The following is a 14,412-nucleotide window of genomic DNA, read 5'->3' on the forward strand; positions in this document are numbered from 1 at the left end:
ACTGATGGTCTCGTATATCAGAGCAGATATCCTGTTGAGGCAGGGGCTGAGGCCCGGGGAATGGAGACTTCACCCCGAGGTGGTGGAGCTGCTTTGGGAGAACTTCGGTTAAAACTTTGCCTTTGTGGTTATCCCTGACGCATCCAGCTCCGCTTGGACTGGATGTGATGTATTAGGTGTGGTCGAGGCTACACCTGTACGCATTTCCCGATATCTTTGCTCCCGGGAGTTACCCTCATCTGGAGTCATGGATACTGTGGTCTCGGCCTCTGAGGGGGCCCAGTTCATAGATTCAGGTCTCTCGACTGAGGTCGTGGAGACCATACTCCAGTCTAGAGCTCCCTCCACGAGAAGACTGAATATGCATTGAAATGTAAACTGTTCTCTGGCGGGTGCGGAGAACACCTTCTGAATCTTGCTTTCTGCCCTATGGTACAGTACTTGATTTCTGCAATGAATGTTTCTTTGCTGGGTTATCTCTGAGGAGAGATCCTTATTTCATCTTCTCCGTGGTACATGAGGCTGAGGCCTGCACGTACTTGGATTTGCACCTGGTATGGTGGTAGTCTTTCTTCACCCCAGGCCGGGTTGTATTCCTAGGTCCCTACTCAATTTGCGGGTCATTTGTGCTGCAGGCCTTCTGTCCTCCACCTTAATCAGGAAAAGCTAAAGACAGATATTGAGCAAGCGAGTAGTTGAGGCTATCTCACTTGCTTATGTAGGGGCTGGACAGCCTTCACCTTTGGCTGTCCGGGCCCACTCTACTAGGAGTATGGCTATACATTCAGGAGTTTCTCTCCACGACATCTGTAATGCGGCAGGCTGGTCCTTACCGCATACATTTGTCTATTTTTATGACTTGGACCTAGACTCCTCTCCAGGGTCTAGGGGGCTTGTTTCTTAGTGTGCGCATGGTCTTCATACAGTACAGGCATTTGTCATATGGCGTCGTGGGTATAGGGTTCCCACCGCGTCTCAACGCAGCTCGAGTTCCCTTGAAAGGGAACGTCTCAGGTTACGTATGTAACCCTGGTTCCCTGAGAGGGAACGAGACGCTGCGTTGCTTTGCCATACTCCCTGCATACCTGTGATCATCTTGCTTCAGGCTTTTTCAAAGCTAGTGTTTTCTGATCGCGGGAGTGCTTTATAGCTTCCTGGTCGGTGACGTCACCCGCCCATGACGTCTCCCGTTTCCATTGGACTGAGTTTACATGTGCTTCACGACGCAATCACGCAAGGCGTTCCCACCGCGTCTCAACGCAGCGTCTCGTTCCCTCTCAGGGAACCAGGGTTACATACGTAACCTGAGACGGCTTTTCTGATTCTGATTCTAAACCACTAAAACATTGTTTTTTTTAAAGGAGTTACAAAAGGTTTGTTTTACAATGTAAAAATGTTCTTTAAAGGGGACCTATTATGCAAAATTCACTTTTACATGGTGTTTGATTATAAATGTGTGTAGACAACCACCCTATAAATGGTAAAAATCCACCCACTTCTCTTTTTGTAATCCCCATAATTAACCGTTTGCAGATTCTAGCATACGTGACGTCAAATATGCTTAGTTAGGCGGACTTTGCCCTATTATTATTACCCCGCTCTGAGTGAGCTGTACACACTTTATCTCCTCGCCAGAGCATTTTACAGCAGCATTCAAGTAAGACATGTGTTCTTATTAAAGCTACTAAAGTTAATTAAATCAAGAGCAGTGAGTGATTTTCTGTTTATTTATTTATTATTATTAATATTATTATTCATATTAACAGCATAGCAGTACTGTATATTATGCTGCTTTCACTTTACAGATCTAAAATACACATGCAATTTCTTTACTTGCTGTTTAAATTCACTGTGTATTTGACAGTTTAAGGTCAATAACACATGAAAGAGAACTTAGTTTAATTACTCACGGGACGCTCCGTCTGACAGCCAGCTTTCTGTGCGGGTGCTTCGGGTGTGTGCACTCAGAAAACCATATACTGTATCCGAAGTTTAGTCTGATATTATGAATTTAGATTTACCCACGGCTGTTTTTCAAATATACATAACAGATTTACAATAAAATATCCAAGTCTCCCAGTCATGACTTTTACTAAAATTGTGTTATTTACAATCCCCTGTTGATAAAAAATTGTTTAGATAAAACCAATTAAAAACGGGGCATTTATATCTAAATTATATATATATATATTCTGTCTATTATATTATATTATAGCCCAATATATAATGCCTTCATTTTCACGCTGTGTTTGAGTATAGGCTTACTGTAATCAGTCATACAACGTACATTCAAATGAAGATGATTTAGCCTACTCATAAATGTTAAAACTTTAGATTAATTATTATTTTATTTTTTGTGTGTGCAATTTTATCGTTTATTGTTCACTACTGTGTTGCTATTTATTCAAGTCTGCCCATTTTTTTATGATATAATGATTTTTTTTTTGTATGGCTACCCCAAATTTATTGGTGTTATTCTCTTATTCAAATTATAAATGATATAACTTAACAAAATGAATTAATTAGGTTAAACTGTGCACTTGAATTTGTCAATGCAGCATACATCATATGCAGTGCAGTGAATTACTATTGCTCTTTATTGTCTATTTAGGGTATTTTAGTAATTAAAAAACATGGGTTATCTTAATATGTGATTAATGACATTTTATTATCATTTTAACCAATTCTCGTTGTCATTGCAGGCTGGTTTAGCCTATATTCACCGTTAAGAAAAAAGTGATTAGTGTAGCTTGATTAAAATAGCCTTGAACATAAAACAACAGGATAAAAAATAGTTGATGACAAAAAATTATAATTTCATGACTCTAGACATTATTTTGTGAAGAAAGTGGCATAATACAGTGACATAATGCATTTTTAGCCATATCAAAACAATAAACATGTGCATGGGTAAATTTTACCAGCTGGCGGTTTTAGGTGTGCAACGGCAGCTAGCGGTTCTAGTCAATTAGTTCTAGTTTATATTACATCTTGTAAAAAGGGGCATAATAGGTCACACTGTAAAATTATTTTGGTTCCACCTGGAAACCTTATTTTTAAGAGTGTGGTTTATAAAAAACAAATCTCAATCTACCTGTATTGCCCATACAGGAACTCTCCTATTCACCCAAAATATTAACTCCCTTCAAGAAACACAGCACAAGAAACACAAACAGATATGAGACAATTAGAGAAAATATTCAAGAACAAACACACTTTATTTGGTTAAGTTGATTTGTGATCTGATTTGTGATCTTCGTGTAAGTTCAGACAGGTCTCACCAGTTTATTTGCGGGGGATCTGTGGTCAGGTTTGTTGTGTAGTTTGCACAGGCTTTGTTGCAAAGGGCATCTGTGATGTTTGTGCAGTGTTTCCTATAATCATGATAACAGGCAGTTAATACACAACGGACATAAAAGTGAAAGACATCAGGGTTGTAAAGCTGAGGGATCGTGCCTGCTGGCTCTGACATACAGTACATAACAGCGTAAGATTGCCTCTCTCTTATTTGATTGCTGCTAGTAGGGCTCCCTCTCCTCTCCCACCACAGCTCTCTCTTTCTGTCACTTACTAACACTAACACACACACACACACACACACACACACACACACACACACACACACACACACACACACACACACACACACACACACACACACACACACACACACTGCCTCATTGTCTCTTAACGTTTTTTGGTGCTTGCATAGAGACAACTCTAATGGACACTTCAGACAAAGTAGTCTGGGTTTATCCTGAGAGGAATTTAAACGATGCTTTTGAGATGTACTGTAATGTGTTTTGTTTCGGTGAGCTGCTGTTGTTGTTTCATGGAAGAGTTGAAGAAAAATCATTATACGTTAGTTTAGGTCCTCTAAGATCATGGGACATGCAGTGTTCAAAGATTGCTGATACTTTGCATGCCATTTAGTTGTTTGTATCAATCTGCTGTTTTGTGAAACGGGGTTGTCTTATTTAGCATTGAACAAAGGTCATTTTTAAATAAAGTCAGAATGTCTTTGTTTTTTCTCGCTCCAGGATCACACAGAGTGGGTTCTTTCAAACAATTGCTTGGTATCTCACTATGGGAAATGCTGCTGCAGTTCACAAATGTAACGTTAATGTTGACATTGCCCAAGTAGGGCAGATACTATCAGTTGTGGGTTTCTCTGCTTGTTACTGAGCTTTTCTGCTTCACTTTTTAATAGAGTTGTGTCCTAGCCTAGCTAACGCTTCAAGGCGAGTTAAGTTTCTGAGTTTTTTAACTCACCATGTCTGTGTCAAAGATACCAACGGAGAAAGGGAAAGATTCCCACTTCCCGGTGATGTCTGGCAGCATGTGGATTAAATCCAATATGCATTGCAAGCATTCTCAGTCCATACACGTTTGCTACATTAGCTAGCTATCCACGTTTCATACCTTGTCAGTGGAGTTGAAGCTAATGTGTGCACATCTTACTGTCTGAAGAGACCTCGGAAGTGAAAGGGTTAGCTGGTGTCACTACAGTAACCTGGGTCGCCAGTAGCGAACAATGGAGCACGCTACAAGGTGTCAGCCCATTCTGCCTATAATGCTACGTTGAAACATCAAGCAGTATCCAATCATTGATATAATTATTACACTTTATAGAGGGAGATTTTGCATAATATGTACTACTTTCACGTTTAGTACATTTTGCTGACTACTTACTTATTTAAAATCTTATTAAAGTAAAAGTACATATGTAATTGAACATGTTTTCATTATGATATTATTACTTTTACTGTAGTAAAAGATCTAAGAACTTCTTCCACCACTGGTAGAGGAAATAAGACTAATAATAGAAGATAATAAGGTTTTTGCCAGTGACACTCATTACATTAAGTTATTTTTTATATAACGTTACTAAATAAAAAGACAAAGTCATTAATGAGGATTATGCTACAGTATTTAGAATAGAATATAGAATAGAACGCGCAATGCAAACTAGTTCCAGCTCAAATGTATCATTCTCATTCAATCATTCACCCTGCCTCCATTACATATCTTTGTATTATCATTATAAGTGTTTGATCACCACATTTCAGTGATCATTGCAAAAAATGTGTTTACGTATATTTATTCTGTTTATGTATACTGTATTCTATATACAGTTTGGACACACGAATGGGAGATTGTAAATTGTGTCCAAACTTTTGACTGGTCCTGTACTATAATATACACATTAATAATATCGGGCGATATATCGATATCTGGCTTTTTTTTACTACCTAATATCTCTATCGGCTTCGGCCCCCAAAAATCCATATCGGTCGGGCTCTAGGCTCAACCCTCTCCCCTGCAGGACCTATCGTCATGGAGGGATATCATGGATGCTGAGTCCCCTGAGCTTACGCCGCATTTTGACCAACAGCTGAGGTGGAGGGAGATGATGAGGGGGATGAGGAGATGTTAGCTCGCCTACACCGGGATGAGCCGTATGATAAGGAGGATGAAGCTATCCTGTCTGCGGCCCAAGCATCCAGGCCCATGAGCGTGCCAAGTGGCGATTAAGCATCAACAGTGGTGGATTGTGACCTAGTGGAGGTTTGTAAACATGTTGCAGCTAAGCTTAACATTGCTTGGGCAGTAACTCCTGGGGACCAAGGAGTTAAACAGGATATTTATGATGGGAAAAACACTCTTCCCACCAAGGGCTACTCTTAAATTGATATGAGAGAGATGGAGGAGCTTGGGCTCTCTAACCCTCCCATGGTCAAACAGTCAGTGGCTCACCACCGGCATCCAAACAGACAGACTGCCAGTCCCTCCCTGGGAAAATGGAATGCTTCACTGCTTCCATGTACCAGAAGATATATAAATCATGTGTGCTATTTGTGCGGACACTTAAGGCAACTTTATTGTTGATGGCCTATCAAGCCAAGTTATTGGAAGAGCTGGGAGCTCAGCTGAACTCCGACAATTCAAACCTGGTGGTCTAGGATGAAATCTGTAATTTAACAGACCTCAATCTATGCACCTCACGTGGTGTGGTACGGCTTGGTATGGCTCTTGCCGGTGAGAATATCAGCGGCGTATACGTGAAGGCTCTTCATCAGTGTAGAGACCCCTGTGTATTCCAGATAGTGGCTCCGTTGGGAGGCATTTCTCTGGAAAAATAGTGACAGTGAATGCATCCCTGATGGGTTGGGGGGCTGTTTTATTTATGGCAGATCTGTAAACGATCACTGGATGCCCCAGCTTCATAAACTTCATATAAATATGCAGTGGCCCTGAAACATTACCTGCTATTTGTAAAGGGATTTTGGTCAGCACAAAAAACACGATGCTGGTGGCATATATTAATCGCAATGGGGGGACATATTTGTTGAAACTGCATAATTTAGCTCACAAGCTGATTGTCTGAAGCACAGTTCACTTCAGCTCGCTTAGCACGACACACGTCCCAGGAGTCCTGAATGTAAGAGCGGATCTCCTTTCAAAGGGCAATCCGTTATACAGAGAATGGGCACTTCACCCACAAGTGGTAGATCAGATTTGGAAGAGGCCGCTGTAGATCTGTTCACCTCACAGGCAAACACAAAGTTCCACTGTATTTCTCTCTCAAGGTCAAAAATACACCTTTGGGTTTGGATGCGCTGGCACAAATGTGGCCAAACGTGTTGCAACATGCATCCCCACCGCTGAGTCAAATTTCAACCACCCTGAACAGAGTAAGAGAAAAATGGATTCTCTCTATTTCTGATGGCCCCTCATTGGCATGGGAAGGTTGTGGTTGGCAGAGATTGTTCTGCTCCTTCAGGGAGAGCCCTGGCCACTGCCATTGCACCGGGACCTGCTGTCACAAGCGAGTGGGCAGATTTTTCACCCCCACTCAGAATGGGTCAATCTTTGGGTCTGACCAGTGAGGAGTAAAATTTGAATGTGCACGGGCTTCCCCAGGAAGCTATAAACACTATCCAGAGTGCTATAGCCCCTTCAAATTACATATTAATTTTCAGTGTGTGTTTTCTACTATTAAACTTTATCTGGCTGCTATTTCGGCTTGCCACGTAGGCGTGGCGTTCGAAACGAAGGAGCTTCGGTGGGACGACATCTTCTTATATGCCATTTTAGGAAGGGAGTGAAACGTTGGTGACCAGCGTCAAAGCAGTTGATCTTGTCAAGGGAGGAGGAGTGGAAATTGCACACTTTGTGTCCTTTATGAGCGTTACGCTATTATGAAACCATGACATGGCCGTTCAAGAAGAATGATCAGTTATTCGTTTTGTGGGAAACTCAATGTACCGGTAAGCCATTCTCCTCGCAGCACCTTTCCCATTGGATGGTGGAAAAGATTGAATTCACCAATACATCTATGGGTCTTTATTCCCCAATGGCCTTAAGGGCCCATTCTATGAAAGGTATGGCTAGCTCATGGGCATTGTTTAAGGGGATTTTAATAGGAGATATTTGTGCAACTGCAAACAGGGCTTCCCCACTCATTTATCATATTTTACTGTCTGGATGTCACTATGGCTCATGCAGTTGTTGAAGTTGGCTTTTTGGAGATATGAGAGGTTATCTTTTATTCTTGCCGGGTCTGTTCGGCGGCTTTGGAAAGCATGCGCATTGGACAAATCCTTTGCATAGTAAGATACAGAGAAATTTGATTTGTTTGAATTTGAATTTGTTTGAAAGAGAATAGGTTACTTGTGAGGTATCTCACCAAGCTTCCCAACTCGCATAACACTGGGGAAGAGCAGCCGTTTTGGGGATCACAACGGCATATATAGGGAGGGGGTGGGCTCCTTGTCATGAGCTGTGATTGGTCCGCCTTTTAGACAGACGTAGTGGAACGTGGTACAAAGATGTGGTGCTTCCATAGTCTATCACGCATGATGCATTTCCCATAGTGAGATACTTAGCTCTGTTCTCAGAGAACCTGGGTTATGCAAATAACCTAATGATTTATCTCACCAGCCAGGATGAAACCTGAAGTGGAGCTGGACCAGGCTGAACAAAAGCAATTTATACACAAACCAGAGTGCAGTCATATAATACGGCAGTTCATGTAAAAAAAAGAAAAGAAAAAAAAAACGGTCCCACTTTATATTAGGTGTCTTTCCTTACATCTTAACCCACCCTTAAACCTTCCCATACTACCAAACCTGTCCCTAACCTTACCCGTAAACACAAAAGTGTTTTCCAGTACAATATAAATACAATAAGTACATTGTACTTATTTTTTGGTGTAAGTACATAGTAGTTAACAACACATAATATAAAGCGTGACCAAAAATCTATTTCAAATAAATTCTTAATACTTTCTATTCATCAGCGAATTTTTTTTAAAAATCAAGTTTTCCTTTTTGATTAATCAAAAACATTTTTAAAAAAATCAAACATTTGAATAGTAGTGGATGCGAGTAAAAGATGGCAGAATTTTCATATTTTGGTGAATTATCCTTTTAAGTAGTTCATGTTTACTCACCGTGCACATGTGACCTGGTTAGTTGGATCATCTAGTGAGACTCTGATTATATAGAGGAGACATGTTAACAACTTCAAGGAGAGGTTGAAGAGGCGTATTCTGAGACCTGCAAGTACATTATAAAATGGAGATTCATACAATTTAAAACTCATTTGGAAAAGGTATTAGAAATAATTCAGCAGTCTGGCAAACCTGCAAACTTACAGCACCTTTATAAATCCAAACAAACAGTTAAAACAGTACCTTCTCTGTTAGGATGATTAAGCCTGTGATAGACTATATTTGGAGGCCTTGAACATGTACACGATAGTGATATTGAGCTCATCCATAAAAATGGTTTATGCTTGCAGTAATGGATTTTGCTTTGTTGGTTTCTCAGTGGTTGTAAATGGCTCAAAAGGTCAAAAGATTTTACTTACTTGACCTTTGGTTTTTGATGAAAAAGAGCTTCAACCTCTCCTTGAATGTGTTTTCATTTACATAAAATTCCACCTGCACCCTGTGGAAAGGGAATAAAATGATGTTTAATACAATTCTTTAAATTCATTGTTTACATACAGTAGTAAATGTAAGGTGAATTTACAAAAACATGTGGACACTTAATCACACTTTATCTAATGGAATGACATTCACACATTGTTACGTGTCCAAAATCATTTTATAATTAAAATTCTAAATCATTTTAATTAATGTAGTTTATTATGTCTCTGCATTGTGCAACATTCACAAAGCAATCCCATAATTCAGTATTAAAAACTTCAAGCAGCTAAAACTATTGGGTAAATAACTTCTCTTAATCTCCAGATCCATCTCTGAGATGTATGCAAGCGTTTCAAATCTATCATGACATCTGACAGGAAACATTAGCAACGGTGGTGTTTCAGATGAACTCTCAGTCGATGTCAGCCTCTCCCATCCATGAATGTTTCACTAAGCATATCACTAAACATGTCTATAGCTTGAATTTCTATATCATATTGCAGCAAAATCCACCATGATCCAAAATCCAGCATCTCTGAATCTAGCCCGATGCCACACAAAATCACAGCATCTGAATATACATACTTCCCTTGTATGTATAGAATGCAAAAAGCACTACAGTTCGTCAAATAAGTAGTACTGCATGTCTGAATAGCCATTTACTAAAACACAAGGTAAACAATTCCCACTCCTTCTAATGAGATTCTGAAATCCCACTAAGCCATGTTCACACTATACACATTCATACTTATAGAAAGTAATTTATGGTCAAGAAGTACTGTAAGTTCATTATCAAATGCTGTATATACTTGACAGTATGTGATTTCGGACACAGCTAATGATTCACAGCAGACAATCCCCCTTGACATACAATAGCAGACATACAATTCCCCTTGCTGGTATACAGTGTTCATGACTGTCACGACATACCATTCTCCCAGGACACTAACCTGTATTTCAGTGATATCGGTCAGGTATAGACATCTGAAATACTCAATATTTCTCAAAATATTTATTCTAACTACACTCACATTTATAGGGGATATAAGCCAGATCATATCATAAAACTTGAATAATACATGATTTTCACAGTAATAATTTCATTTGGCCTTACAAACTAAAATCACTATGCGTTCACTTTGCGAATAATTGTTCGGAGTATGTTTGATATTTGTGATGTCACAGGCATCATACTAATGGTAGGCTAGAGCTTCCCACAGTCCTTTACATCTGTTGAGGGCATGACATGATGTATATTGCAGGCAGTGATTATGAGCAACATATTCAGCAGAGAAAGAGAGAGAGATCCTAGAGAAAAGCCATTGTTTCCAGCTTACCCGGCTCTGTCTCCATGGTGATGCCTTTAAAACAGGCTGTGGTGACACATATACGGTATATATTTACAAAGCTGAGGGCTGTTTTGTGTCAGGCAAAAAAACAAAACAAAAAGAGTTTACATAAAATGTCGACCATTGTGACATATTAGCAAAACCAGCTTCTTGAAATAGTCCCAGACTGATTTTCACTTCCAGATTTTATATGGATGTGTGTAACTGTGATTTGCACCCACGTATTTGGATGTGCGCACAAGCACGAACCAACAGAAACAAGCTCACACACACATTCCAAACTTGTCCGCAAGTCTTCACTGCGCCAGAAATAATTGCTCTGCCTGACTGTCAAACTGTTTCTCACATTAGAAAGGACTGAAATTATAATTGCAAGGAAATCCATAACACTTCGTGCCAACATGGAACAATAGGGCTGGTCAATAATAGCTGAACTGATTCTTTAGATAATTTAGTCTCTGTAAAAATCTTTATTCTTGTGATTTGAGTAGCTCCAAATATACCATCACTCCACCCACGTACAATAGCTCTCCAACAGACAGATACTCTATTTATAGTGCAAGGAGCATTAATATTGAAGACTCAGAGCCTGTGTGCTCATGTCAGCCTATATTTTACAGAGCTTCCTATGGGAACAATCATTAAAAGTTAGCATGCGGACATTCACATCACTGTGTGAAGCAAGCGTTTTCTTTAAATTGGAGTAACAAAATCAAATCATCCATTAAAGTAAGACAGACACAACCACAGTAAGTGTAGAAACTGAGCATCAACTGTTCTCCTTTTAGGTAGATGAAACCCACATTTCAGAACATTGTTGCGCTATCAGAAATCGAGATTTTAAAAGTCCGGTCGCTCAGCATTTTGCTACTTTTAGACATTCTGTTTCTACCTTACAACACTTAGAGATAGAATCAGTGAAGTGTCCACGGCGCGGAGGCGACATCAATCATTTACTTCTAAGATGCAAAACCTTCTGGGTTTACACATTATGGCACCTAGGGGATTCAATTAAGAATTTGATATTCATCCGTTTCTGTAAGATTTTCTCTTGATTTTGTTTTGTTTTTTGGTTTATGCTGGGGAAACCCTGACGAACTTTTGCCAAATTTGAGATTTGCCCTGCAAGTCCGTCTGGCCAAGAGACCATTCAAGCCCATTTCCAATTTTTCCAAATCGAGGCACCAATCACAAATGTTGAGGCGGCTTTACACGATGACGATCGCTCTGATTGGTTTTAGGTCTATCCAATTGCGCCCAGAGGCATTTGAGCGACGTCCGTTGGTGACGCCCCTTTGGAAATAGGCTGTGATTGAACCTTCCCCAGACCCACTCACAGTTAGGCTACAAATGAGAAGGGTCTGGTGTCAACCAGGCTAGGTTTATGCAGGTATCACTATTTAAATTGATATTAATTTTGTATGTTTAATTTGACTTTCACATGTAGTATGCATTTTTTTTTTGTATTTTTCCTTTGCCTTTCTTTGTCCTTCTGGGTGATACTGGTATTATTATTTTTACTTGTATTTATATATGCATGTTTGTTTGTTTTTATTGGGGTCACCTGTGAGTACCAAGGCGTGTGACGTCGCTTTCAGGATTGGCCACCTGTCTGTTGCCTGACTACCAGTTTCTTTATTCGAACGACGTAAACACAAGTTAATAATAAAACTTAAATATCCATAACGTGGTCGCTATTTACATCTCATTCCGTCTGTAAACTCTTGCGTTAACAAGGTAATGACTGATGCATTTGTATTAGATTCAAAAGATATGTTATCAGTGCCACAGTGGAAAATGAAACAATATCCGTATACCGGCTGTTCCGGATCGGCATGGAATGGGACAGCAACGAGAACGGTTTTGGTCTGGTGGTGGAAAAGCAGCTACTAACCTATATTTAAAAGCTATATTTAAAATCTTAAAAATGCTGCATCAGCATAGCATTTTAGGTAGAAAGGAGTTCACCTCAAAATTCTGAAAACTGACATTGTTGCACTTCACTGTATCTCTCAAATTTATATTATACGTGTGCATATTCAAACTTTGAATCAAGGCACATCACAAACGGTTTGATATTAATGATTATGTCAAATGTGTGAACAATATATATTGGGGTGACGATATAAATGTCTATTGATGGAGACTTTGTTATATTATGCCTATTGCAGTGTGTAAATACATGCAGCTCAGGACTGCTTAAAGTTAATGACATGTTAGAGTGAAAAAATTGTGTATGAATGAGAAAATGAAGCAGGGGGCGTGCTTAATGTTAAAAAGAGTTATTAAACACGATAAGCCACACAAATAATGTTGTACTCACTCACACTCGAAGACTGACATGACTTTCAGAGACTGAAGATGTGTTGTGTAAAAAATTTGCTTTAAAAGAGCACCTGGGCCCTCGTTTGAACATCCTCCTCTTGATGGTTCAAAGAGCACTCACAACTCACAAGAGAATTTTCAGAATGTCCACATTCAGCAAATAAATATAGAGCAAACTGAAAGCCACTTGAGTCAGGAAGCCGAAAACTAGACAGCAATGTGACGTTTGCAGCCTACATACTAACCACAATCAGCAGGGTATAGTTGCACAACATCCTCCACCTCAGAAATGATTTCACCATTGCAACTATTCAGGTATAGCCATAGGTGCTATTCTGCTCTAGTATTCACTACTGCAACTCCTGTTATTTCACTGTCCTCACACTCAAATGGTGGAATCAACTTCCCCATACAAGTTACAGTAACACGGTAAGCATATGCAATAAGAGTTTGAAAAAAAAATCTTTTTTTTTTAATGGAACAGTTTATTGAACTTTTAGACAAATCAAATAAATAAATAATAAAGTTACATATGTGTTTTTGTTGAATATCATATTTGATACATCTGTCTTTTGTGGCTCATATTATGATATAGAAGAATATGGAAAAAAACACCAAAATTTTCTCAAAGAGGCCCAAAAATATACAATTTGGTGCAGCCGTTGATATGTATATGGCCATTTGACATCTTGTAATGTAAATCATTGAGATCTTTTGAATAGTATAGCAGACCTTACATATAATGCATATAAAGTCAGTCGTCACTTTATATCTCCCAATAAAACTGTATGTCTTAGTAGGGTGATATTTAAATGCTTAGTTCCCAATCAAAAGCTACTCTCCATGCTGTTTCATACACTAACGAGTACATTCTTTGTTCAACCGGTTGTGAAGCATGTGTGGCAAACATGCCAAGAACTTGGCTTAAATAACCTCTGACAAAGATGTCACTTGTGAGAGGCTATAAATAGACGTGAAACAGATGTGCCTTCAGGTTTCTTTGTCTTCAGAGACCACATTGTGTGTGCTTTTGATCCAAGGGCAAGCCCAACACATTAAGATAGTGGGGCTCGCGGGTTGATCTGGCTGAGGAGCGAGGGACGGGTCCTTCTCTTTCTTTCGTGCTCTCTCCAGATAGAGAGGTCCTTGAGCCCACTTCCAAAGTTCATGCAGTGGCCAGATTAAAACTGGACTGGCCACAGGAGCAGGAGACACCAAAGCGCTCAAAGTTAGATGACAGATTTCTGAGCCTGAGATGCTCGCAGGCTATCTCTCCCCTGGAAGTACATCATCAGCCAGCGCTCCACACCAAGCCGTACAGAACAACATCCATGCTGGGGGGGAAGTCGCTTCAAGCAGCGAGTCAGGTTGGTTCTCCCCTGTACACCATAGTAGTGTTACAGGCATACCAGGCTGACCTCCCCTGTACATTATAGTAGTGTTACAGGCATACCAGGCTGACCTCCCCTGTACACTATAGTAGTGTTACAGGCATACCAGGCTGACCTGCTAAATTATTTAAGCACGAGCGGTTTCCAGCAGCTTCCAGGAGGCAAACAGGCACGAGGAGGCATTTGATAAGTTTCTCCGAGCTCAAGGGCTGCCAGTCACTCAGCCCCAACCCGGTCTGGCTCCTAAGTGGAGAGAAAGCCAGAAGTAGTGAATAGTGAGCCATGCTCCCCCTCGTAGATATTGGGGACCAGCTTGCTATTCTCAGCAGCCTAGGAGGAGAAAGGGGCACAAACCTTTATATTTGTATACATTTTATATCAAAATGTAGCTCCTTTCCGACACCCTCACGAC

General features: G+C 40.0%; 1 protein-coding gene across 16 annotated transcripts in view; it reads right to left on the reverse strand.

Annotated features, from left to right (window-relative positions):
- The window catches only part of kcnt1b (potassium sodium-activated channel subfamily T member 1b), a 105,665-nt gene that overhangs the window by 36,281 nt on the left and 54,972 nt on the right, over positions 1–14,412 (reverse strand). For all 16 annotated transcript variants that reach the window (XM_079607291.1, XM_079607281.1, XM_079607293.1 and 13 more), the window contains 4 exons: positions 8,875–8,954; positions 8,456–8,561; positions 3,282–3,374; positions 3,095–3,143 (listed from right to left, as the gene is read on the reverse strand). In XM_079607291.1, coding sequence (XP_079463417.1) covers positions 3,095–3,143; positions 3,282–3,374; positions 8,456–8,561; positions 8,875–8,954 — 328 coding nt within the window. The remainder of the gene's footprint in view (positions 1–3,094; positions 3,144–3,281; positions 3,375–8,455; positions 8,562–8,874; positions 8,955–14,412) is intronic.

The sequence above is a fragment of the Phoxinus phoxinus genome (assembly GCF_949152265.1).
Source record: "Phoxinus phoxinus genome assembly, chromosome: 3".
Classification (NCBI taxonomy): Eukaryota; Metazoa; Chordata; class Actinopteri; order Cypriniformes; family Leuciscidae; genus Phoxinus; species Phoxinus phoxinus.